This window comes from Amblyomma mixtum, chromosome 7 (genome assembly GCF_055824585.1).
Source record: "Amblyomma mixtum isolate Tamu chromosome 7, ASM5582458v1, whole genome shotgun sequence".
Classification (NCBI taxonomy): domain Eukaryota; kingdom Metazoa; phylum Arthropoda; class Arachnida; order Ixodida; family Ixodidae; genus Amblyomma; species Amblyomma mixtum.
The window spans coordinates 1,278,019-1,305,615 of NC_143018.1; the positions used below are offsets into that span (position 1 = coordinate 1,278,019).

Sequence of the window (27,597 nt, forward strand, 5' to 3'; positions counted from 1 at the left end):
CGAATCACTTCGTACGGGCCAAAGTATCTTTTGAGCAGCTTTTCGCTAAGGCCACGGCGTCGAATTGGAGTCCACACCCACACGCGATCACCAGGATTGAATTGAAGATCCCGATGGCCTTGGTTGTATTGCCGAGCATCGACTTGCTGGCGGGCTTGGATGCGGAGGCGGGCCAGCTGTCGGGCTTCTTCCGCATGTTGGGCGACGAGTTGAGCATAGGCGTGAGTGTAGACGTCAGGCTGGTGGGGCAGCATAGCGTCGAGCATGGTAGTGACTTCCCTGCCGTGCACCAGGCGAAATGGTGAAAATCCGGTAGTTTCTTGAACTGCGGTGTTATACGCAAAAGTGACGTAAGGTAACACTTCGTCCCAGGTTCGGTGCTCGATGTCTACATACATTGAGAGCATGTCAGCCAAGGTCTTGTTAAGGCGCTCGGTCAGCCCGTTTGTTTGCGGGTGGTATGCGGTAGTTTTGCGGTGAGCGGTATGGCTTAAGCTCAGTATCTGGGAAAGAAGTTCGGACACAAACGCGGCACCACGATCAGTGATAAGGACCTCTGGGGCACCGTGCCGAAGAACAACGGACTCGACGAAAAACTTTGCCACATCCGAAGCCACGGCAGAGCACGTGATTCGGCATACCTCGTAAGGTAGTCCGTCGCAACTGCGATCCAGCGGTTCCCCGATCGCGACTGAGGAAAAGGTCCGAGTAGGTCCATACCAATTTGCTGGAACGGACTGAGCGGTGGCGTGATGGGGTGAAGGAGTCCCGCAGGCTTCATGGGTGGGGTCTTGCGCCGTTGACACTCGCGGCAGGTTCTTGTGTAATGGCGAACTGTCTTGTCAAGTTGTGGCCAATAATACTTCGACCGTATTCGCGCGAGCGTTCGACTGAACCCCAAATGTCCTGAGGAGGGGTCATCATGACACGCTTCCATAATTTCGTCGCGTAGATTAGTGGGCACAACCAAAAGCCATGACCTCGGGCTCTCGGCAAAGTTCTTCTTATAAAGAATGTTGTCTCGGAGGCATAAATGAGGCAGTACGCGCACAAAAGGACGTGGAACTACGCCTCCTTGACCCTCCAAATGTGAGATCACGGCGCGAAGGTCGGGGTCGAGTCGCTGCCGCGCAGCCATATCTACAGGACCTAGAGTACCTAGGAAGATGTCAAAGTCGTCCGTATCAGTAGGCGCAGATTCGACGGGAGCGCGGGACAGGCAGTCAGCATCAGTGTGTCGGCGACCAGATTTGTAGACGATCGTAACGTCGAATTCTTGCAGTCTGAGAGCCCACCGCGCAAGTCGGCCTGCAGGGTCCCTTAGATTGGTCAACCAACACAGGGAGTGATGGTCTGTGACCACCTGGAATGGGCGTCCGTACAGATAGGGTCGGAACTTTGTGATCGCCCAAATTACTGCGAGGCATTCTTTTTCGGTTGTCGAGTAATTGATTTCTGCCTTCGATAAAACACGACTGGCGTATGCGATGACACGCTCGGCGCCATTCTGATGCTGGATCAAGACGGCCCCGAGACCCGTGTTACTAGCGTCAGTGTGGACCTCAGTCGCGGCGTCCTGATCAAAATGGCCTAGTACAGGGGAAGCCTGCAGGCGCCGTTTCAGATGGTCAAATGCAATCTGCTCTTCATCAGACCACTGGAAGTGGACGGACTCTTTCGTGAGGCGAGTAAGCGGCGCGGCGATATCTGAAAAGTTGGGAACAAAGCGTCTGTAGTAAGCGCAGAGGCCCAGGAATCTCCGCACGGCGTTCTTGTCTGACGGCGTCGGGAAGGAAGCGACGGCCACTGTTTTATCTGGATCAGGACGGACGCCCTCGTGACTGACGACGTGACCGAGAAACTTCAGTTCGTCATAGCCAAACTGGCACTTCGTAGGCTTCAGGGTGAGGCCGGCGTTTCTGATAGCTTGAAGGACGGCTTTTAGGCGAACCAGATGTTCATGAAACGTGCTTGAAAAAATTACGACGTCATCAAGGTAGACAAGGCATGTTTGCCATTTGAGGCCGGTGAGCACGGTGTCCATAACGCGCTGGAAGGTCGCTGGAGCTGTACAGAGTCCGAAGGGCATCACCTTGAACTCATAAAGTCCATCTGGAGTGACGAAAGCAGTTTTCTCTCTGTCGCGCTCATCCACTTCTATTTGCCAATACCCGCTCTTAAGGTCGATGGACGAAAAGTAACGGGCATGGCGCAGGCGATCAAGAGCGTCATCGATGCGTGGAAGTGGATATACGTCCTTCTTCGTGACTCTGTTGAGGCGCCGGTAGTCAACACAGAAGCGAAGGGTGCCGTCTTTTTTCTTCACTAGCACCACCGGAGCAGCCCACGGGCTGTGAGATGGTTGGATAATGTCATCAGCCAACATTTCGCGCACTTGATGTTGTATGGTTTCACGTTCTTTCAACGAAACTCGGTAAGGTGACTGACGAACAGGATGGACAGCGTCGTCGGTAATTATTCTGTGCTTGGCTATTGGCGTCTGGCGAACCCCAGGTGACGTAGAAAAGCAGTCGTGGAACTCACCCAGCACAGCGACGAGCTCGTCTCTCTCCTGAGCAGAGAGCTGCGGTGCAATGCTGACACCTAAAGGCGGCACCGAGTGTTGGGGAGAGGGCGGACAGGAAGGAGCCGCAGACAGGGTCGCAGCGTCGACAGGGGCGCTGAGGCGCTCGATAAGGCCGATTACTGTGCCCTTGGTGAGGTGCTGCGGAGCGCTGCGAAAGTTCGTGACGAGGACTTGGGTGCAACCAGAGTGAAGACGCGTGACACCTCTAGCAACACCAACACCCCTGTCAAGAAGCAGCTGCACACTACCCTCAAGAAGAACTTCGCCAGAGGCAACCGGTGCGGACTCGACCAGCAGAAACACGCTCGAGTCAGGCGGCAAAGTCACGTGGTCCGCTAAGATGCGCGCCTCGGAGAACGTCGGCTCGGAGCTCGGCGGGTCAAGGCAAGGTCGTTGAAGGGTGAGGCGGCAGTCAGCGAGGTCGATAACAGCGCCGAACTCGGTCAGAAAATCCATACCGAGAATAATATCTCTCGAGCAGCGCTGCAAGACGACGAAGGTAACGGGGCACGTGAGACCGTTAATCTCAACGCGAGAAGTGCAGCGGCCTACCGGGGTGACGAGGTGGCCTCCGGCGGTTCGGATTTGTGGGCCATCCCACTGCGTTAGTACCTTGCGAAGGCGGCGGGTCAGCTCCCCACTCACAACGGAGTAGTCGGCGCCGGTGTCGACGAGGGCGGTCGTGGCGTGGCCGTCGATAAGGACGTCAAGATTATTGTACACTGGGCGATCAGAGGCGGCTATAGGATCGGCGGAAAGGTCGTCGGTCGGTGAGGGGGAGCGGGACGTCGTACGTGGAGGCTCTTTTACAGATTCTCGGTCGGCAACGCCACCTCCAGGCGTCGCCGGGCTTAGTTTTCCCGACGAGGAGAAAGGCTTCCGCGACGGTCGCGCAGAGGGGAATCGAAGCGGCGCGGCGGCGGCGAGCGAAACGCACGACGAGAAGGCCGCTCAGGTGGCGGGGAATGGCGCAGAAATTCCTCAATTTCCCGAGGCTGTTCGCCGTACCGGGGGCGGGGCGCATCTCGTCGGAATCCGCGAAGACCGAGCTCCCGATAAGGGCAGCGGCGATAGACGTGACCGGCTTCCCCGCAGTGGAAGCATAGCGGACGGTCATTGGGGGTCCTCCACGCGTCGGCCTTGCTTGGTCCACGCTGTGGGAGACGAGTGGATGACATAGGCGCAGGAGGTGACAATGGCTGCAGAGGGGGGGACGGGTGGTCGAGCGGTGGCGGCGACGAGCGACGGACGACGGAGGCGTACGTCACGGCGGGCTGTGCCGGAGGAGGGGTGACGGTGCAGCGAGGAGAAAGTGCACGTTGCACTTCTTCTCGGACGACCTCCGTGAAGGGGGACGAAGAGGAGGAAGCGGTGGGTGGCAGACACTTCTGGAGTTCCTCCCTAACAACTGCGCGGATGACCTCGCGTAGGTTCATGGCGTCGACGGGTAAGCCACCCGGGTGGTCAGCGCAAAGACTGGAAGCGGTAGAAACTCCAGCAAGCCGACGATAATGATCTGCTCTGGCTGCCAGGGCGCGCTCGATGTTAGTCGCCTCGGATATAAAGCCGGCCACGGTTGTGGGAGGGTCCCGAATGAGACCGCCGAAAATGTCTGACTTCACTCCTCGCATAAGAATGCGCACCTTCTTATCCTCCGTGGCGCGGGGATCGGCTCGGGCACTAAGGCGCAACACGTCTTCGACGAAGCTTGTGACGGTTTCATCGGGTCCCTGGAACCTGGTTTGCAGGAGGTCCTCTGCGCGTTGGCGGCGATGCTGGTTAGCAAAAGTGAGTCGCAGTTGTGCCTTGCAAGTATCCCACGACGTAAGGGTGTGCTCGTGGTTCTCAAACCAGTGACGGGCAGTGCCCTCAAGGCAAAAGTACAAGTTTTGCAGGCAATGGTCCGCAGACCAGCCGTTGTAGCGGGCCACGCGTTCATAGTGCTGAAGCCAATCGTCGATGTCTTCGGAGGCTTCACCACGGAACGGGAGAGCTGAACGAGGAGCGACAGGGACGTAAACCACGGCAGGCACGGGCGAAGAATCCGTCTGCTGGCCTTGGCTCACGGTAGACCGAGCCATGTGCACTGCCGGAACGGACCTTGTTGTAAGGTGCGGCAAGAGGCCGAATTCGGGGCCGAGTCCTTGAATTCGCCTGCTGGCACGTATCTCGGCCTCCTCAGCGGAGGGGCGGCGGCCCGGGCTGGGAATGGGACTCTGCGAAGCGGGAGGTAGGGGATGGCGTCGCATAAGACAGCGCCTCCACCAGAATGTCACGGGTCGTTCAAACGACGCGGGTCGTGGGGACACTGGAGACCACAGGAGAGCAGGCAGGCGCCAGGTACAGTCCAAGCGGTCGCGGCCGGGCTCACGAGCGATTTTCCACCGAGCCTCTTCCTCTTTACCGGCGATCGGCTCCCCGCTCGTTGAAGATGACGTTAAGTGGAAAATAACACACATGACAATATAACGGAATAAATAATATACACCATTTATGTGGAGTAAATAAAACCATCTTTTGTGTGTGCGTTAGAAGACAAGCCATTTACTATCATTTGGGTGTTTTTTGTTAACAGTGTACGTAGTGCGCGTTACGCGACGACAAATTAGCAGAAAAAAACTTTATGAGAATGTACAACAGACCAGTTATACGCGCTCATCAACATCGGTTCAGTGGCACCGAAGCTCAAGGCAGCTGTTTTCAATAAGTAAAGAAGCCGTTCTTGTCCGATTGCACAAAATAAATATTTCATCCCTTCCTTACTCCAAGAATCAACAGCGTGCCGCAAAATATCCACCGCTACCCCTGGGGTTGTTTCACCTGAGAGGTTGCATTTTGTGACGCCTTTGAACCAAGTAGCCGCTTAAAAAGCAGTTCGAAAAGCGGGAGGTGAAACCGGAATGAGAGAATGCAGCTACGCCTTTGCTTATTATTCTTCTTCTTCGCGCGACCTTTTCTGCCCTTTGAAAGACGAAGAGGCACTGATTAGTCAGGGTTTTGCTCGTTGCAGTGATTGATCTAGAGGTCAATAACAACAACAACGATTGTGTCACCCGATCTTGTGCTTGCGAGGGCAACTGACTGAACGGTGTACTACAGCCTGTGTCGCCCTATCTTGTGCTTGTGTGGGCAAGTGACGGTGTAGTACAGCCTGCAGCTGAGAAGAAACCAGTGCGCGCCTCGCCGCTTGCATATTCTGCTTGGAGTTGTGCCCGCCGCGGATAGGCAAGACTACGACCATGGAAGCCAGTGCGTACAGATCACGCAGTCGATTATTGTATCGATCATGTCATCGCGAAACATTGCAGTCCTAAATGACAAGCAGGATAACAGTTTTGCAAAGATACAATGTTTTGTTTTGAAGACTGGCTAGAGATTGTTCAGAAGTGCGATACCAATGCCCGAAATTGCAACAGTTTTCAGGCATAGCAGAGATGGTGAAATAATTTTCCTAAGCACGGGCTGCGATTTCCATAACTGATTACAGTATAAACGCCTCGGGAACAGTCAGGACCCATGGAGCTTGCCGGTGTACCGTATTAAACGCGCAGACTGCAAGGGCCTGAACATGCTTGTGAGATGAATAATACGCATTATTCATCTCACAAGCATGTTCAAGCCCTTGCAGTCTGCGCGTTTAATACGGTACACCATCAGGAACTATCGTCCATTCGTATGGCTCCATTGCTAAGGTCTATTTAGTGTTTCATTACTGACTCCATAAGTGCACAGGTTAGTACTTCTGCTTGCTGACTACGATTTCGCCGCTACCCGCAAAGCAAAATGCAGTACTCCGTCTTGCAGAGGCTACAGTGAAGATGTATGCAAAGAAGGAGCACTTTCAGCAACGATAGTTCCTGATGTGCAAGATGGGTGTAAAAGCGTTACGTTACGTTTTGTTGTATTCTGCTACGTCGCTTCATTAATTGTGTGTTGTAACGTCCCATACACAAAAATGCGAAAAGAACAGTTATAACGGCAACAAGACGAATAGACTTCGCTTTGATTTCGAATCGTTTGATAAGTTCAGTATTCAGCCATAAAATGAACCTGACTAGGGAGTTTTTCGGTGACAGCGCCAGAGGTCGGCATACGTATCTGCTCTAGGCCCTTCACCCTTCTCGTTGAACGGAAAATCAATAGTCATATGCTGTGCGTTTTTTGTAGTCACTAGGGAACTACGTGTACTCGGAACTCTTTGCGACAGGTCGACAGTGCCGGCATCGTTCCGGACTGAACAACAGCGCGCATAACTGTCCGCGCATGAACTAGAAAATTATCGCCGAGAGTTTTTGTGGTTTCCAGGGCGAAGGCGTGAGATCGATAACTTTGGCAGAGTTGCCCAGGCCGTCGCACACTTCTAGACGTACGTGATCATGATCGTCATAATTGTTGACACCAGCCTACGTCTGCTGCAGGACGAAGGCCTGTAACACTAATCTCCAAATAGCAGTGTCCTGCGCTATGAGTAGGTTGATACCTCAGATTTGATAGCAGCTTGAAACTTTATTATATCTCACCGACAACGCCACCTTAAAGAGATTTGTGGTCTTGCGCACCGAAATATCATGGATCGACCAGAGGGAGGTGATGACGAAACTTTGGATTTACAACTTCTAGGCTCTTTCTGTAGATTGTTGTCTATAGCTTAACCTTCCTAACATTGTGATATTAATGAGGTGAAAGGCGAGTTAGCCACAATAGCTTATTCGGTCGAGCATAGCACGCGTTATAAGAAGGTCATAAGTTAGGAGTTCAAATGTTAATTGACCATATCTTACATCGAAAGTTCTCTTCGGTTTATACAATTTTCGAGCTACTACCGATTTTCAATATTTACTTCCCAGTCCGTGCGAACCCTTGACCACCCGACTGCAGGAATGACCGCATGCATACCGCGTTAGACGTCCTATACAGGTGGCCGTGCTGCGTCTTTCACTCGCGCTTCTCCAAACGCCGGTGTTTGGCGAAAGCGTTGCTTTCTAAAGACAGCGCGGCCTATTCGATGGCATTTCGCTCCTGCGCAGATGCGTCCACAGATGAACAGAGCGTCGAGAAGCATTCCAGGGCGTTTGAGCGCATCGACCGCGCGTCCATGACAACAAAGGTGGTGCATTGCGCAAGGGAAGCCTTGTTTGCTTGGGGTGACGGTCGCGGCTTCGAAGGGCGTCAAAGATACGAAATGGCCCGAGTCATTTCACAAGTGAGCTTTTACCGAACCAGGCGGTTTTAGGGTTTTTTGATGGCGGAACGAATCGCTGGCCCGTCAACGCAACTTTCGGTCCGTGACCCTTTTCCCAATCATTTCACTCCAGAAAGGACGAGCACCAGACGAGGGGAAATCTTGTACGCATTAGGAAACTGGTAGGCTCCCGGCGGCACTGGAGATCGAACCCAGCACCTTCTGAATGCGAGCCGCATGCTCTACCACAAGGCCATCGCATTGGCCTCCGGAGGGTTTCACAAAAGTGTACACCTTTGTACAGCTCTTCATAGTTTCCCTGCCAACTTCGCATTCTGTAGGTTCCAGTCTTGACGAAGCAAGCGAGTTTGACTGCGGGTTCCACCGCTTCCGAGTTCTTGCCCACATTCAACTGGAATTTCTGGGCGCAGGATACGTTCCTATGTGGTGCATTCCTGTAGAATCGAGCGCTAAGGCTGGGGAACCACCTGTTCCCAACGGTTTGGGCAGTTGGGTAGACTGGCGGCCGTGGAGGTCGAACCGCAGAACTCGAGAAGCAGAGGCAAGCGCTCAAAAATGATGCCACGGCCAGTCATCAAGCCCAAAGTGACGGAATTTGATGGCGCATGCAGGCTCCTTTCGGAAGCAATGCAACCCTAGGAAGCCCATCACCAGGCAGGGCAATAGCTTCTACTCATTTTGAGAAAACCGGTGGGTACCCGGCCAGCAGCGAGAGTCGAACCACCACCTCCGGAAGCTCAGGGGGGTGCTCTACCACGGGGCCACGGCTCCGGTCTCTCGCTGTGGAAAAGAGAGATGAGGGGGTGGTATGATATTAGTTTCATAAAGACAGCGGAGGCGAGCGATTTGGGGTAAACGTTTTAGTTCGTCACCGTGAGCGTGGCACCATCAGCCCCCGCAATTCGCGAATCTTAGGGCTAGAATCTCTGGGCACGTTCCATAGGCCTATCGTATGATAGTATAGTTTTAAGACCCAATTATCCGCTTAAATCCACTCCCTAATCCACATTACCTACAATAATTCATTTTCTGGAGTGGATCTACATCCAAAATTTGGGGTGCCATTTGGATGTTTTGGGTGAAGGACAACTTCCAAATGATGCAGCATCTTTTTCTTTACGAATGTGGTTCAGAAGAAACGTTTCCAAAGTGTAATTCTTCCGTCATTCCGGGGGATGCTGTGCATGCAACTTTGGTTCCGCGTGGTGCATTTCATATAAATCTCAGCTTTCCTCGCGCTTTGCTATGAAGAAAACAAGCGCCTATTTTTAGCAGCGCTGTTGTCGTTCATGACGCATTAATTGAAAGCTAACTACTAGATTACTAAGCGCCTTTTTCGTGATATTTTATGACCTTCTTGTTGTGTTGAATGAGTAGGAACGCCGTGAGATCACGTCGGCGCATGCGGCCTCGGCGAGCCGCGTTGCCCCTACCCTTACTGGCACCTAAGAAGAGTTTTTTCGGATCTACCTCGAACCAACTTCTTTTTGGCGTTTTATTTCCTCGAATTCTGTCGAGCTGTGGAGAGACGGGTGGATAAAGTATGATAACAAGGCGGCGTGAAAACGAAGACCCTTAAGGAGTTCCTGAATTAAAACTAAAGTGTTCTTAAAGAGGCGATTAGGGTTGAATTGTCAGAGTGCTTCGGGCTAAGTTTGTCACCGTATCGCGGGTAGAGCTCGAAAATGGAGCACAGTCAGTGGTCTATCTTGTGAGCGCATTAGCTTTTATTCCTTCATTGTCACTTTATTTTGTGATTTGTTAGCTTCTCCCACAGTGATATATTTTCTGGCGAGTTTGGGCCCAAAAATTATCTTTCAGTGTGATAGCCTTCTGACCTAGATAATATAACTTTCTTATTTAGTCTGTTATAAGACGTCCCAAACTGATGGGCGCGAACACCTTGACAGATCGTGGCTTTCGCGAATGCTGCATATGTACGAGCAGGATGCGGAGAGGGGAGCAGTGTCTTCGCTCTTTGCATGCAAGTACTGCAGGCTGTCACGGGAACAAACAAGCATCAGCATGGTTTCCTCGCCAAGTGCGGCTGTAGCCGTAATATGAAATTCCTCGCTTGTGAAGCGTTCTACGTAGTTCTAGAGTAGTGCCTATTTAGGACTTGTGAACTTGTGGAAAAAAGAGCGCAAACGTCGTCTCGATGAAAGCATTAACAGCATCCACTCTCTGGCATCCCTTACACCACGCGCTCTCTTTTCTTCAGTGTTGCATATCAAACACTAAAGTGCCATTTATTGCTTAGTCATTGTGTATAAGATAGACTGATCGCTGTTTTTGTTATTATTTCTCCACATTAGGCTCGATGTCTACGATGACCGAAAGCGGTACGTAAATGACTTTTTTGCTTTCAGAGCATGACATGCTCAGACGGTAATACGCAGGCTATTTTCTTTTTGAAGACAAGTATCATTAGAAATTATCGTCATAGCACCGCAAGTAACTGATAACCACTTAATGAACATCACTGTTGATAATGGGCGATATCACTTTTCTTTGGGCTTCTCTTTGGTTCCTCCCTTTATTCTGGCCATTTTATCCAGACACACTGTAAAACTTTGTTGGTTTTGCCGAGGTTTTGCAAAAATGCGCTTCATTAATTCTCGGGGACACCACCTGGTGCACCTGAGGGTGGGATGAGTTGTTAAGCTTTTATACCTTATAGAACAGAATGCGCACACATATTCAAAGCGGTGCAGATGTCGGTTAGAGAACAGTGTACGTTCCCATATACGTGGACACAAAAACCTGAGAGAAAAGTGCTTTCGTCCCCCCCCCCCCCCCCCCCCCCGCGAAAGCTGGTTTTTCCAATGCCGGCGATATGGACCATTTGGCACGTTTAGGTAAAAACTATTATGTTGGGTATTGCTTGACTAGAAATACTTCCGTGGTTACCGGGGTCACGAATTATCAATGTGGAAACTTTTTGGCATCATGCTTCCACAACGCAAGACTCATATCACTCTAAAAACGGAAATAACTCAGCAATTAAGACACAGAGCCGCATGTGAACCACTATCTTATTCCTGTACAGCAACAGAAATTTAGCGAAATGTTCCCGTGGTGGCTGGAAAGAGGGCTTGTACATCGCGGACCTAGATGTGCGTAGTGGCTTCTGGCTTTCCACGCACTGCATCTTGTAGGAAGAAAGAAAAGCGGCAAGTTCTTATTATTATCGTCGAAAGATTTTTTTATGTTGGTACATTGTTCCTTCGCGGCTACTCTTTTATCGCGCACAAATGAGGTTTGTGAGATGAACAGCGACGAATTAAAAAGCACCCAGATGTGTTGGTCACGTATATTTTCGTGTTTGCGTCCGTTCGTTCGGTCCACTGGATTTCCCTCTCAGCTCGCATTCAATAGCCGGGGAATGAGTGGCAATTCTTTTTGGCTGCACATGTTCAGCGTAACTATGTTGAACTCCAATCTTTACGGAGAGGTAGTCTGGGGCTGTCTCGACGCACTAGGCCAGTCGCAGGTAATGACGTCTGTACCGTCCTGTTTCAGCTGGCAGTGTAAACATTGTGCACGGCTCATTTTGCTGCGAAGTTTATCTAAGGCACAGACCAACCCGTAAGGCACTGCGCTTTTTCAGAATAAATGGTCAGCCGGAATGCATTTGCAATTACAGGACAAGTAACAGAGTAACCGCAATTTCACCCACGTGCCTGTTTGATGTTATCCTGAGCCCAAATTGCAAAAATGAGCAGAAGTTTTTGAGCGGAGACACAGCGGACTGAGGGCGAGAAGCCCGGTTTTGTCAAATGCTCCAAAGGGCTAATTTTACTTTAGAAAAATTACTGCCTGATTAAGAATCCCCTAGTTCATGTATCGATCTCTGTGTTTTCTTTTTTATTCGCAGGAACCAACGATCCGGGTGAGCAGTTTTTCCTCTGTATTTATTTTCCCTTGAAACCCTGGAGACCTGAACATTAATGTTATTCAGCAACTACTGCTCCTAGTACATGTAGAGGCTGCATAAAAAGTTTTTAGGCCGCAGAGTCTACCTTTCGCGCAGTATATTCTACCACCCCAGACGCCAATGGGACTAGTAAGAGGAGAATGACACTTATTCCAGCGCCTGCAGTGATACGAAATTCGGGCGTGGGAATTTTGATGTCTCCTGTATATACTTGCTGTAGTGGAAGGTATTTCAGATGATAGTATACTTTCCTTATGTACAGCGGAAATTAGTGCACTGTTTAGAGGAATAGAGAATACCAGCGCTCAATTAGAGTGATCGAGAGAAACAAGCTTCCGCGCAGAGCAACTCAGTCTTGCTCTAAGACCGATACAATTGCTAAGTGCTGGCGTTCTGCTATGTAACCCGCTAAATTCAACAGAGGCTGGCGTCATGCAACTGTCGGCCTTTTGCTGAGATCTGCTAGGGTCTGCTAGGATCTGGATTTCTTAGCAACCTGCGTCGACGGCCGACGAACGCATTCTGCGGCAGCTCCAGACCAACACCTTCCGGTGTCCGGCCGAGTTTGCTCGCTACGACCCGAACGTAAAACACGAGTTTCCGCACTGGGAAGAGAGCCGTTTCTCTCTCTGTCCCATCTGGTGTGGGAATACTCATCCCAGTCCTTACTTCCTTTTCCCCTCCTCAAAGAAGCTTGGGATCATGCCTTCCTCCTCGGGTCCTCGACGGTCGCGCGTGGTGTTGGGAGCCACAGAGTGGCCCCGCTACATGGTCGGCGTCCCTAGTCCGGGACACCGCACGACGAGGCCCCGTCTCTCGCCCGTTTCACCAGAGCTCTTTGGGACTCAAGCGAGGAGCAGTTGAGGAGAACAGTCTCCCATGCCTCTCTGGAAGAGGTAGGGGAAGGGGGAAGGTGGGGATTTTGAGTACATGCCCACACCATGTGGAAGATATCACAGGTCTCCCCACAGTGTGGGCATCGCCCATCCGTGTTAGGATCGTAATGTTTTATTATTGCAGGACAGAGTAGAGTACCTGTCTGCAGGCGCCTTAAAGTTCGTTCCTCCGTCTTACTCAGCCCTTTTGCAGGGGCCGGGAAAAGGCGGTGGTTGTCGCTATAATGTGTTAATATTTCCCTGAATCGCAGCAGCGGCTGGTTAGTCTCCGAGCCAGAAGAGCTGGGATGAGGAGCCCGGTGAGTATGCGCTCGGGCAGCCGCGTCAGCGGCCTCATTACCTCGTAAGCCCTGGTGGCCAGGAGCCCAAATGATTCGTTTGGGTGTTGGATCAGTGGCAGTCCGTCGTAGAATACAAGCAGCTAAGGGGGAGATCTCCCCTGCCAAGTAATGTTCACATGCTTTCCGGGAGTCCGTGATGATTATTTTCGAATTTGCGTGGGCGGCAGCAAACACTATCGCTACTTCCTCGGCCCGCATTGGATTCGGGGCTCGAAAGGAGAGTCCATCAACGTGCATTTCCTGGTGAACGACAGCGGCCGAGTAAAATCCCGTGGGCGATGGCCCTGCTACGTCTACATAATATACACCGGGTCGGGAGCCGTGTTGTCTCTCAAGTGCCCGAGCCCGCGCTTGTCGTCTGTTTTCATGCATGTCAGTGTCCATGTTACGGGGGAGCGGGGAGACCCAGAGCAAATGGCGCCATAGTACTGGGATACGCTCCGCCTCCTCTGGAGTGCAGTCGTGTTGGATGTGTAAGCGGTTCAGCAGGCGGCGCCCAGGAGCCGTCTGCGTGAGCCGCGTGTATTGGTTCACGAGGTGGGCCTCCCGCAGCTCCTGGTAGGAGTTTAGCACCCCTAATGCCTTGAGTTTGGCATTCGAGGTAGCCACCGGGAGATCCAGGGCTCGCTTAGTTGCCTTGCGGATGATGGCGTCTATTCGCGCCTCGTCTTGCTTAGTAGTGCGGAGATATGGCACGGCGTAGAGGATCCGGCTAGTCACGAAGGCATAGACGAGCCGAAGGGCGTCCCTGCCCCGCAGACCACCCCGCTTGTTGGAAACGCGCGCGCGTCGGCTGCCACTCGCGGCGGCCCGGACCATCTTCGCCGGCCAGGCTCCTCTTTGACTGTGCAAATAAAGGCGTTTCTCAAGCGAGCACATTATTCCGTGCTTAGCAATGCTAAAGCAACACCAATTTTTTCGATATCGTCTTTCACCGCCTTCCGTCTTCCCTTCTTTCACGGGGGTCACACTAAGACTCAGGCGCCTTGCGGTCGACAAGTTCTTGGCAATAGAAGTTGCTTCTGTCTCTCTTCCTCACGGCGCGGTTCGGGTGTTCATCAAGAAGTGAGGCTTTTCCTGTTCCCTTTTCTTTCGTCAAAAGCTATTCCTCTGTGCTTCGCTATTGCTCTGCCAATTATGCCGACGACACCGACGACCACGCACAAGCGAGAAACGGGCGCCTGAGAGCTTCGCTATAAAAGCATTCGCTTTTCTTTACTAAAATACTGGATAAGCCTTGTGTGTGTATCTGACGATCCTCAATGGATCGAAACTTACAATCGGTGTAAGTTTAGGGAAATAAGTCTATAGAATTTATGTTTATAATGTTTATAAGTTTATAAAAAGTTTATAAAAGCTTTTAAATAAAATACTTTTTCTTGTGTTTCCAGCCAACCGTGGGTAAGTAAATTCTTCGATGAGGACTTATTTGCGGTTGCAGTGTTTCTAGGCGGGAAGGATAATTTTTCTTTAACTATGAGGATGAGCTTTAATGGAGAAGAAGCTGTGAGCTCGAGAGCATAGTGTTTAGGCATCTATTTATGGTCCATACGGCAAGAACATGGGAACAACAATGTTACAACCTCTAAATGGTATTATCGTGATGAAGAGGGGGGTCGCACGGTGCCCCCGGGTAGTGTGGCGAAGAAAACAAAGCTGGCAGTGGCGCTGGAAGGAGCGTTCGAGCTAGGCCAGCGGTCATTTTTCATTGCTCATCGCGCCTCATTCTCCGGCTGACCAAAGATAACTTTTTTTTTTATCAGAGATCCCAAGACCGGTTGTGTAAAGACGATTTGGGTTTGTGTTCCGTGTTCCAGTCATTGGACTGCGGCCGCTACAACGCTGCGAAAGGATACCTACGTCTTGCCTTGAGCGCACAAGAAAGCGTCTTTGGTTAAGGTTTCTTTTCAACAAGTCACCAGGTTGACAGATCTGGACACATTCAGAGCAGCAGTACCGCCATTGTGGAAGCTATCGGTGGCTACTTTCGCTCTATAGTCGGTAAATTACTTACCAGTGAGAAATTAGCGCTTATAAAATTGGTTCCAATGGTAGGGACATAAGCGCCTCCTGGATAAGGAAAAACGCGATATATTGTGTCCATTGCAGAACACCACTGCGAACCATCAGTACAGTTGCTGTAAATTAAAGCTTACTCATGCTCATAAAACTATCAGAGCTCTTTTTATTCCTCGGAAAAGAAACCGGTTACGAAATATTTAAAAGTGAAGGGGACAACTTCATAGCGGTACGAAAACAAATTTTCGGGCGGAAGCAAGCTTTTAAAAAAGTGGTAGCTGAATTTATTCAATTTTTTTCTTGAAATCTGGCCTCGAAAGGCAATGTAAAGTAATTTCCTGTACACAAATAAAATTTTTTCGAGGACCACAACAATGCATTGGCCAAGTAGACAACATGTATTCGTTTTTCACCGCGTATGTGATTATTATAAATAGCCTCCTGGAACTCTTTTACAGGTTAGGTAGTTTGCATCCTATAGCAGAATATCATGCAAGGCAGAATCTGCGAAACGTCCGTCGGTGCGGGTGGCTGGGGCCTTGACATTAAGCTCCCTATAACGAGAGCGCAGGCTCCATGCCGCCTCAGAAAGTTGCCTTCCGATGCACCAGGCATAACGTGACAGAAAAAAAAGCCATTGACGCAATCCCGAGCATCAGTTGAGTATAGCATTGCATGCTTTAGGCGAAATTTTACTAAAAACACCACCGCATGTTATAAAAACGAATTTTACTGGAAGAAACAGGTTTTACATCGGTCCTGTCCTAGCAAACAGGTGGATACCTGGCCTTAAGAGGGTTTCTCTGATGCCAGTTTAGCGCTAATATCGGCGAGAATAGTAATATTCTGAGCTCAAAGGGGTTTAACCGGGTCTAATATAGCGCTAGTAACGTAGGTATCGGTATTCGTAGTAGCTCGGACAGATTTAAGCGGGTATAATGAAGCGAGGCTAACCGAGATACAGGTACTGTTCGGTGCTTATAGAGGTTCAAGAGGGGTCAGGGGTCACTTCTACCGGGAAGACCTGAGCCGTTTGGAGCGTAAAGGCCAATTGCAGCACTTTTGGAGAATTTCATGATATTCAAGGATTCAAATCTGTATAGGCTATAGGTGAAGCATGCCAAGTGAGACAGAAGCCTTTAAAATAGTTACGTAATGGATGATTGAATTTTGCGCTTTTTCGCAATGCACTGGGAAGTTCTGCGAGGTGCTGGGAAGTTCAGTGCGAGGTCACGGAAGGCATGCTTTGAAATTACGGCTCTCGTCAGCCACGCCCTGCCGTGCCTCGTTAGACGCTGCCAAAAAACGCTCCGTGTGATTTGCCTTCGATGGCGTTGGATTTTTTCTTTTAAAGCAGGCGTTTATGCCTTGGAAATGTACCGATGCCTTCTATGTAGTGATGCAAAACTATCCGAAAATCGACTATCGATAGTATCGATAGTTTCTTTTCAACTATCGATAGTGGTACTATCGATAGACTATCGATAGTATTATCGAGAGCCTATTGTCGATAGTAATACTATCGCTAGTGTTGCCATGCATCGATAGTATTACTAGCGATAGTATCGCTATCGATAGCAAGACTATCGATAGTTTAGTTTATGGGGGTTTAACGCCCCAGAGCGACTCAGGCTGTGCGCTATGACTATCTATGACTATCGCTGTGGCTGTAACTATCGATAGTAAAACTGTCGATGGTAAAACTATTGACAGTAACAATATTGATATGCATTTGTTGGCCAGCGATACAGGCAAAACATCTGCGATACCTGGTTGGTTTCACGGTATCATGAGGCTTAACGTCCCAAAGAGACACAACCAATGAAGGACGCCGTAGTGGAGATCTCCGGGTAAATTTCGACCAGCAGTAGTTCTTTAACGAACACTGGAACATTTCAGAAAAATACCTGGAACTGCATGGGATGAAAGAACAAACAGCACAAGTTGTGCTGGCATACACGACACTATCGTGCACTCCAGAAGTCGTCTTGCTGACGTAAACGCTGCAGGAATGCTTTTCGCACACATGCTTCGCAAATAGGATGTTCGCACGATAACATTTTATCCAGCAACTTTACGTAGGGAACATCTGCAGAGCTCGGTGACGCGTAGGCCGCGAAAACGGGCGAGTCCTGTCAGTTACTCATACCATCACCTCCATACCACACACTCGGGAAACCAAGTTTAGGATGCGGTGGGTACGCGTGGTTGATTTTATAGAATCAATAGTACTATGTATAACAAGTAGTATCAATATGGCTAATAGATATTACTATCGACAGAGTACTTTCGATAGACCTATCGAAAGTAATATTGATAGTACTATCGATACTACCATCGAAAGTACTAACTATCGATAGTACTATCGACAGTAGTGCACTATCTGTAGTACTATCGAAAGTGCACTATCGATAGTCTTTTTTTTCCATCGATAGCTCGATAATGACTCAACTATATCGATAGTATCGATATTACAGTCGATAGTTTTGCATCGCTACTTCCATGAAGACAAAATCTATCCCCCACTTAGCGGTGTGCCCTGCGGAGAAGATTGAAAGGCATCGCGATTTTAATTGGAGATGACGTCACTATATCAAATGCAGGCCAAAAAAACTCCGCATGCTTTACCTGGAAGTTTCATCCATTCGTCTGGATTTCTGAAACCTATGCAGTTGCCTTTTGAACAGGTTTATGTGTGTGTGGCATAGCGCACATACCGGATATGTGTGAGTGGGACTTAGTGCAATGAAATTTATTGTTATTGCTCCAAGCTTAGAGGTGAGCTGATAACAGCTTGATGCAACTTGATGAATGTAGCGGCATATCTTCACGCAAATGACTTGAAGAAATTCAAACTCATAAATTAAAGCAAGAAAGCAGGTTTTGGCCAGCAACTTGAAAAATATGGTGGATGGTAACTGAAACATGATGGTGGCCATTGAAACGTGCACAGAAAGCTTCATAGAAGGCGAACTAGAGCATGAAGTAGCTTTGGCGAATGCACTACCTTTTATGGCCGGGCGTAATGGAAGCAGCAGTGCGAATACAGTGAAACATCGGAAGTAAATGACTAGCAATGGGTTAACCGTGCAGCGTGGAAGAAGAAGAAAAAAATGAGAACGCACGGCCTGTTTTGCGCAATTTTTTCTGGGTCCGTCACTGTTGCAGTTATGAAAATTACCCAACCTAACTGTCTTTCGTTAACGTTTCCGTGTGGGTTTGCGCCTAGAAATGCCTATTTCGAAGTGAATTATCGGCGTCGCCGCTCCAACCGGTGCATGCGGAAATAAATGAAATATTTTGCCGCTAATTGGTGACCCTAATAAATCTGTGTGTAGCAAGAATTACATGCCTTCTTAGAAGTCGATAAGACAGCCAGCTTTGAGAGGCTATGACAATGTGAGAAGTGCAGGGCATTGGTGTATTTATACAACTGACGAAAATACGAAAAATGCGTAAAGGCGCATTTACCCTTGTCTAGCAAAAATAATGCGGCCAGTTTCTGTCCTCGCGGACGCTTAGTGGATGCAGTCTGTGTGCCTCGCTTAGAAGGAACTGCAACGGAGGGAACGAATTTTTGTGTAGCGGCAGGCGCACAAGCACTTTAACTGTGTTCCTATTCGTCTGAAGGTGCTGTCGCTGGCTCAAAACATAGGATTTTGCTGCCGACGTTGCCTACAGGCAAGGATATTGAAAATTCTTTATTTTTACGCTGTCTCTCTTCGCCAAGTTCCTACGGGATTGATTGTGTCGCCGCTGCACTCTCCAAGTGCATCCATGGGATCACAGTTACGGTCCTGGTTAGTGTTTTGAGGACGATGTGTCAAGAGCTGAAGATGCCTGGTTCGCAATTATAATCAGTATGACAGAGATATGAAGGTCCATTGAATTCCGTCCCAGCTCTCTGGCGAAGTGCTTTTATTGTACCAAGCCCTCTGCCGAGGTAAAAAAAGTGCTTTGTGAAAATGGGCGTCGCCCGGGTGTCGAGCACATCGTAAAGCACGCGGATAGTACGAATCACTCCTTGTGAACCGGCATCACTAGACAACGTACCGCACCAGGTGGCCACCCATGGCGAGTCTGCCGTTATCACTATGCCCAGCAGAGCATCACCTTGTCTACGACGGCGTTGAAGCAGACGCCTATACGCTGACGATGCCGGCAGCGTGGTTCCTTCGGACGTCGGGAAGTGGATTGCGTCCAATCGTGCGCGTCCAAAACCGGGCATCAGAAAAGTATACGCAGTCAGGAGCACAGACACCATGGCACAGATACCGAAACTCTATTGCGGCTTTGAGAGGGAGGATGCTGCTCAGAATGATACGTGTGAGGTCATTGATAGCGGCTGCGTTGTCCAGGGGCGCAAGGAGGTGGCGGCGAGCTCGGTTAATTTACTTCAGGCTGTTCCTGGCTGACACCTTCCCCGATTCCCCACCGCCCGAAGTTCTGAGGGAGCAATCCTAAGTTCCTGTGTGGATTTGGGAGGCAACCAACTCCTCACTAACTGCAGCTGAAATGGATAGCGTATATGGAAAGCTGCCTAAATTTAAATAACCGTGCGCAGACCTAATATTTTCCGAATTTTACCGATACTTAGCTTGGCTTAGCACAATACAGGCTGCAGTTGAAGAGGAAATGAGAAAAGAAAAGCTGCTGCCCTCTTCAATGCGTTGCAGCTATTTAGTTCTGTTTCCTATGAAACCGGGCACTGAATCAACTCCCGATATAGCTACTTGAGGCATCAATTTTCACTGCCGAATGTTACGTTGTATGCTTAGCCGTAAAACAAAATAGTAAATGAAAACCTCGGAAACACTATTATTAACACAGACTCTCTTTGTTTACTTAAAGCTCTCCACTCTAGAAATGCAATTAATCCGATGCTCGGTGACATCATACACAACATAACAAAAGCCATCGCTCAAGGAAAAAACAAAACTTTGTTGGGTGCCGGGTCGCGCCGGAATTAAAGGCAACGAGAGAGCAGACCTCTGCGCTGCGCAGGCTCGTGGCAAGCAAATAAAGAAAGTAGATATTCCCTTTAGAGACTGCATGAACTCGGTACATTGTGAAATAAGGAAAAAATGGCAGTCCGCGAGAGAATGAAGCAAACAACAAACTACTCTTTGTAAAACCCGTTTTAGGAGAATGAAAATCCTGCACCCACCAAGAACGCTTCAAGGAACTCATTATTTGTCGTCTTCGTATAGGACACACGCACCTGAGACGCAGTTTCCTACTGACAAAAAAAGATCAACCTATTTGCGAAGAATGCGGAGTTGAAGTTACAATTAACCATATTTTATTCTGTTGTATGAAATTCGAAAAACCAAGGAAAAGGTACTTTACTAAATTTTGTATCGAACACATCCCTTTACATGCTACACTGCTTTTAGGAGATAATGCAATTGTTGGTATATCACGTTGTAGTGACGGTAATCCAGCAGTCAGGAAGAGAGCAGCAAAACTTGCAAATGAAGCTGTTTCTTTGGGCTGACTTGCGCCCGCAAAAGAACTGCATCACTCGGTGGCGGCGTAAGCAACAAACGAGCTCGTCAGTCGTCAACTACGAAAAGCCCGCCGCTTGTGGTATCGCTCAAGTTATAGCCGGCGAGGAAACCTCCGGATAACAGGTCAAGATCATCTATAGTAGTCGGGAAAAACATAGATGCAGCTCTTCTTGCCTGTGATGAATCGAGAAAAGTCCAGTCGCTTCTCGCGTCACAAACAAAAATAACACCCCTTTTCTATGGCCTTGAGCGCGAACGAAAGGCCACTATAGTGATACGTGGCAATATATCACGTGTTTTTAGCTTTCTTAAAGAATCGGCATTTCATAAGTGTCTCTAAATTTTTTTACCCACTAGTATGTTTTAATTCTAATACACGTCAGCCACTTTCTCATGCCTGACAAGAAGGCTGAAGTTTTAATTTTGGTTGGTTGGGAGTCTCAATATCCTTGTCCAGCCTAGGATAGCTACTGAGGTTTCCCAGCCCCCTTTAAAGCTTATACTAATAGCCATTTCTAAAATTTGTACATGTGTTCAAGAGGTAATATTAACGTCTGAAGGCCTCTACACCAGGGATGACTTTTTACATGTCTATAATATTCAACAAAACACTTTTACAATACCTTTTGTTTGGCGCATGATGGCCTCAGTTGCCTATGCGCCATAAAACCCAACACACCAACCAACCAACCAAACAGTCTTTGTATGCGTATATAAATCCAAATGTTCTTGAATGAGCAAAAAGTTTATTATTTAATAACCTGCTCAGCTTAGGCTTCAAAGGTTCATGGTTGGAATCCTGACAGTGCCTTGCGCTTTACTGCGACAGCTGTTGAGCGCCTATTTTTAGATTTCGCGTCATAGCAGTAGTAGCGTGTCGTAGTAAGCGTCGGCGTAATCGTTGGGTGCGTTGCCATGGGAACCACTGGGAAGATGGTCACAGTGGAAGGAGGGTATATGACTTGAGCGGAGGAATGCATACCCGGTGGGTGGTTGCCCCAGAACCATCCAGGGGGTGGTTACCTGGGAAGGAGGAGGGTGTCGCCATAGCGGAAGAATCCCCAACTGGAGAATGGTTGCCATGAAAGGAGGAGGGTGTGGAGAGGGCGTAAAAAGGCACAATAGGTGGATGGTGGCCACGGGAACCACGCGGAGGACAATTAAAATGGAACCAGGAGGAGGCGGGTTAAGATGTTTACCGTGGAGGGAGGAGGGTGTGATGGGAATAGTTTAATGCCCAACCGGAACGGTTACCATCGAAGAAGCAGGCATATGATGAAAGCATGTTCAAAGCTTAACCTTGTTATGATCTTCGTGGAAGGAGGAAGGTATGGCGAGAGCGTAAGGCGAAACGGGAGGGTGGTGGCCACTCAGAAGTACATGCTACCTCGAGAGTAGGATGTAATGTCTATGTATAGTGCATTTGCAATGTAAAGCTTGTTTTGTTATTGCGCCTTTGACTCCGGCCCATTCTCTGTGTTGCGACCGGCGAAAGCTGGACACCAGGCGACCGCCCTCTTGGTAACTTGGTAGCTTGACTCCGGCTGAGCATGTCACGACAAGTCGAGGGCAACTCTCAAAGACAGAGCAGCTAACCCCATGCGTTCTAAGGGCGTATGAATGTGCACACTATTAGGATGCATGTGCCATATTGGGCTGGCCTATGTCCGCACGCTCTCTTTGCCAATCCGCGCCAATACTCGGTGTGGAAACTTCGAGCGATTACATCTCGCAATTTGTGCAGCATGTGCAGCTTTTTGATTTGATGACCTGGTGCTCAGAATAAAGAAGAAAGGTTAAGGAGCGTGTTCTCATCTCTGTTTTGTCATTTGGCTAGGAGCCCATATGACGGATGTATGGTCTTTGCCAAAAGTAACCGTTGACAGGTGGTTCGTTTCTTAGCCGAGTCGCGAAGCACCTATGACAACCCTTAAGCTCTGATTTGGTGTAAAGTAAGGTGATTCCTTTTCTTCACGTTTTGACACCTTTCGGTCTTATAGGGGTGCCGCAACGTCTCTGTTGTGCGGCTGAGAAGCAAAAACCTGTTGCTCGTTTACTTTTTGCGATGGGGGTAGATACCGAACAATTCTGGAAAAAAGAATTCTTGAGCGGGAATCCGTCTCTGAACGCAATTATTTCTTATAACCTACGATTTTACTATGACAATCAATATATCCACTGATCTCTTGATGCCAGTGTTATATTTTTTTATTAACGTTTTTGCTATCGTCAAAAGCGTTCCCAATTGGTTTCATATGGAAATCTTAACTGTTCGATGCGACCCGCGCGTTGGCTTAGAGGTAATGGCGCTCGGCTTCTAACTCGGAATACGCAGGCTGGATCCCGGCCATGGCTGTCGAATTTCGATGGAGGCGAAACTATAGGGGCCATGTGTACTATATGATGTCAGTGCACGGTAAAGAACCCCAGAAGGTCCGGATCCGTTCACTACGGCGTCGCTCGTAGCCTGAGTCACTTTGGGACGTTAAACCCCCCCTAAACCACAACTGTTTGATGCAATCAATGGAAGCTGTATAAAAGATAGATTTTGCTACATATAAAAAAGAATGGACTTCATTATTTAATTCAATATTTCCAGAAGTGTGTCTTACAATTTTCCAATTTGCAAAATTTTTGTTCGTGAATCTTGGACATGTAGAGAGAAGCCCAAATGTTGTACCATACCATGGGCTGAAAAGGCAATATTCATACCTTGCGTGTTTTCCCGCGATCTTGGGTGGCAAGCCAAGGTAGATGTACTATGGTAGCGTAGGCTCCATAGAAGCCCATACGTTCAAAACATGGCGGCTCATGGTGCGCAGCCAGCGCCGTCTTCGAAATGCGTGGACAACTAAAAAGTGACGTCATAATTAAAACAAAAACGCGACGTCAAAGTCACGTGTTTTAGTGACGTCATATACGTGACGTCAGCGTCAGGTGCTGCTTGGCGGGAAAAATAAACTGCTGAACGCCGCGACGCTTCAGCGCGACACCCGACACGAGAACGAAGAAAGAAGACACGACGAGTGCCGACCACCAACGCTATTTTTAGGTAGTCAGTTCTCGTTGTGCCTTTTTCCTTCGTCCTCACCTCAGGTGTCGCGCTGAATGTCGCAGGTGTCGCGCTGAAGCGATTAAATGTGACGCCGCCAGACAGGTTATCGCTCGCACATCGTGCAACCGCACACCTCTTTTTTGCGTACGGGGGCGCCATGGCCACAGACGAAGCCCTTTGGGGGCAAAAGCGACAGAACCGCACCCAACGGAACAAAACTAAACAGAAGCGCTGGCAAAAGGGAAAAGCGGAAACTGTACACGAACGATGCACACCAAGAACTCGAGCAACAAGCAACGATCTTTCCTCCATGAGCAACGAGGAAAAAGTAGGGCTAGCAGAATGGTCAAAAGAAATGACAAGGGTATGACATCAGAGCACCGTCAACCTTGGCATCGTCCCGCTGCCATTGCCGCTGCTCTGAGCGAACGCAGTCATAAAAATTTTTACAAAGCAAGCGCTATACTTTCTAACAAAATGCACACAACTAAAACATTTTAAAAAGGAACCACTGCAATTGTTTTCGAATGCTTTTGAAACACAAATTATGTCCTAATTATTTTCCTCTTCTAGTCGTGTTTGTCCACTCATTTCATTTTTGCGCTTTAGTTCCACCCCTAATTTGATGTCGCTAGCACTTGGTTCTGGACCGCATTCGGGCTCCGGCTTCGCGACCTATTTCAATAGACCTTGGGCAAGCCACGAAAGGAGGGCTGGGTCTTGCGACACTGAAGTTGCGGTTGTTGTGTATTTGTCCACGCAGCGACGATGATGATGAGCGCCGTAAGGCTGGCCTTATCTTCGGGATCTGTTGCCTCCTTGTGGTGGCTGCTTTGGTCGCTGCGTCTGGCCTCCTTTCTAAAGAAGGTAAGGTACAAACAACAGGTAAAAGATGCGCATCTGATCCTTCTGCGCCAGGCGCTATCTTTCTAGGCGGTGGCTTCAATACACCCAGCCAGATCTCGAATGCGTACTGCCAAGTTATCTCATTCATCCTTCTAAAGGCGCCTACCACTGCCCCAATTAAAGGGACACGAGGGGAACGAAATCTGTTCTGTAACGATGGATTAAGACAATCTAACCAGAAAGTTATTTTCTCCGGAACCCGGCTATTTTAAACTAGAAGGGCCATATATGAAAATATATCTGTAGCCTTCACCGCGAGATAGCACGAATTAATTACGACTTGTACAGTAATTTTTCGGGCTCACAGCCCGAAACCACCATTCACATCACAATGGTGATCATGAAATATTTTTGCCGTCGATCATACAAGCATTAGCTGTTTAGATGTCAACAGTTTAAATGAAGTTAAGGGGCGCTTTAGAATAAAATTTATTATGCAATAGTTGCTTTTATTTCTGTCATTTGTGGATGAACAATGTACGCATGTAGAGCCGTGAACTTTCTACTCCGTTTAAATGCATTTTCTTATTACAAAGCACTTCTTCAGCTCCTATTGGCTGCCTTTTCAAGCACTGGAAGAATAGTTGTACCTAATGTCAACAGGCTTCGAAGACTGCTTCCTTTTCTTCTATTCGTGTTCTACTCCCGGAGGCTTATCAGTGCTAACTTTCTTACACATTCCAAAGAGCGGACGGGTAACTGCGATCTATATGCGTATTCTGCTACGTATCTCCTCGAACGCTTCTGCTGTAGAAAATGTTGCCAATTTCTGAAGACAAAAAAGTGTAAGATGTAACGCGGAGAAAATGAAGAAAAGCTAACCAGGAGCATCAAAGGTACTGCTAATTACAGTGCCAGCTGGTCGCTAATCCTAAGCGCAACTTTGATGCTACTAATGATTGATGTGTTCAAATGCAAACCGGGCGTTAGTATTCGCCGCATCAGTGAGAGGCTATTGTAATTGATATATGCAAAACCGATTGGCTTGGCATTTAATTAATGGGCCAACACGCGTGTGGAACCATCTTATTCACCCCTTTGTTGAGACGTCTCCTGCTCAGAATTGCAGAGCCCGGCACCATTATCTCGTCTTATCGGCCTCGTCGACTCGGGCTGCAGAATCCTCTCTCTGTATTGGTGATATCGCTCCGCTTCCCGAGTGCAAAACTTTCGGTGCAGTGGGGTTTGCGTTCGCACTGGCTTAACGAAGTTTTCACGGCTATCCCTTGAAGCGAGTCATGTCCTCCGAATGGCCTCTATCGTTAGGTTACTCCAACACAACAAAAAATATTCTGTTTTCACTTTAAATGGAGCTTGCAATGTGAGAAGGAGTTGGAAAAATAAAGAAGTCCTGGCTCCACCATCTGGTTTTTTGATGTAAAGTGTAATTCGTCGACACAGTTATTTTACGCATATTCTGGAGGCTCGTCTAGACAGTTATCACGTCAAAAGGTTATTCATGCACTGATTTCTGGCGTAGATGTCCCGAATTTGAACCACGTGGCGGAAAGATATCTAAATCTATTTTTAAATAAATGCGTCGTTTACTGCTAGACAACAACTAGATACGTAGAAAGAGCGATAGAATAAATTCGCACTAGGAAAAAGTTACAGCTCATAGTCCAATTTAAAGGTACAAGGCTTGGGCACAATTCGCGTTTGCAAAAGGCTTCACAAACATGGCTGCATCGTTAGGAGGGCAAAACCAATTTCGAACACCGCCAGCCTGGAAAGGCGATTTGTGATTCCCCTGAGCAGTTCAACGGAGTTCCGAGACTTCGATGAATTTTAAACTGCTCGCACTGCGTGAGTTTAACAGATGATAATGAGTCGCAGTCCTTGAAGCGACTTTCGAGAGTTCGGAACTGCGTCCAAATGCGACAGAATTCGCGTTTTTTGTGTCACAAAAATGTTTTGCTGTCCTCCGATGACCGCAAGGGTCTGCAATACACACCAACGTACAGTCATAACTATGCCATATTGATCACTACGTTATGCTTTTTGCTTTCGAGAGTGAAAAAAATTTTACCCTTTGGTGTTGGGAGAAAATATGTCGTCTCTATGTAATAGGGGTTGAAAAAAACTGTATTGTAATACTAATTAATCGTATTCTATTCGCAGAGGAAGCTAAAGAAACAGATGAAACTAGTCCACCTAACTACGCCAAAGGTAAGCCGCCAAGTGACGTCTCTTTATGATTTCAATACAAAGGTTACGTGTACGTCCTCATAGTGTTATTGTGGGTGTGGCTGCAATGCTAGACAAGGCCTGCAAAGAAAGCTTAGTAGCACGCGGTGTTCTATAAAGACAGTCACGAGTTGCGTCGAAGAGTACATTTCACTGCAGTGAGAAATCGCGCACTACATCCTGAGCCGTTGAAAGGAAATGGTAATAAAGAATCAGACCTGAATTTTTATAATAATTCCGAAACAATAAAACTGAACCACCTCTTCGCTTTAACTGGGCCTGCCAAACCCTCTTGCTCTTTATTTTTAACGCCATCTTGCTACGTTTCCCGCACTTGGTGAGAACTTTTGCGGAATTTCATATTTTAAGTTATATAAGTTACTGTGTATATCCTTCATGCACCATCTCAGATGGTTGTATTCGGTTAACTACAGGTAATATTAGCTATTTTGATGAGCTTGTTACTTTATATTTTCGTCTTTTTCATTAGGTGCTGCTCTCAATGCACGCAGGGTTTATTAATTTGCCCTGTCAGCTTGCAATAGTCGAGTGTTTCCGACATTGCGATTGTCGGTGCCGCTGGATGAAGCTTGGATCATGAACTTACCGGTCGAGCATGCGAGTTCCATCTGATGCTGCTAAAACCGGCGCCGTCGTAGACGTGATGTTTATGACGCCGGTGCTTTAAAATAAGACATGACGTTTAGACGCTGTATGTTTATACAAGTTTTAGGAAGGCCAGAATCAGTGTAGTTAGGTCTTTTTGATGCTAAGATAAAGGCCGTTGTAAAGGACTCGGGAAATTTCGATATCCTGGAGTTCTTTAACGTGCTCTGATTTCGCACAGTACATGGGTCACTAGAATTTCGTCTTCATCGAAATTTGACCGTTGCGGCCGGGATCGATTCCGCGCCTTTCGGGTCAGAAGCCGAGTGCCATAACTGCTGAGCCACCGT

At 48.4% G+C, this 27,597-nt stretch overlaps 2 protein-coding genes across 2 annotated transcripts in view; one reads left to right on the forward strand and one right to left on the reverse strand.

The window, feature by feature from the left end:
• Positions 1-2,566: 2,566 nt before the first annotated feature.
• LOC149334786 (uncharacterized) lies at positions 2,567-5,044 on the reverse strand. The gene is made up of 2 exons (XM_089551402.1): positions 3,140-5,044; positions 2,567-3,070 (listed from the first exon to the last, which is right to left on the reverse strand). The coding sequence occupies exon 1, from the start codon at positions 4,834-4,836 to the stop codon at positions 3,439-3,441; it is 1,398 nt and encodes a 465-aa protein (XP_089407528.1). The 5' UTR covers positions 4,837-5,044; the 3' UTR covers positions 2,567-3,070; positions 3,140-3,438.
• Positions 5,045-21,408: 16,364 nt separating this feature from the next.
• LOC149334787 (uncharacterized) overlaps positions 21,409-27,597 on the forward strand; it is a 32,261-nt gene continuing 26,072 nt past the window's right edge. Inside the window, exons 1-3 of the mRNA XM_089553663.1 lie at positions 21,409-21,446; positions 24,312-24,415; positions 26,576-26,623. Of these exons, the coding sequence (XP_089409789.1) occupies positions 21,409-21,446; positions 24,312-24,415; positions 26,576-26,623 (190 nt within the window). The remainder of the gene's footprint in view (positions 21,447-24,311; positions 24,416-26,575; positions 26,624-27,597) is intronic.

Bases quoted from the DNA above. Each gene is read 5' to 3' on its own strand.
- LOC149334786 (XM_089551402.1), bottom strand. From the start codon at position 4,836: ATGCGACGCCATCCCCTACCTCCCGCTTCGCAGAGTCCCATTCCCAGC.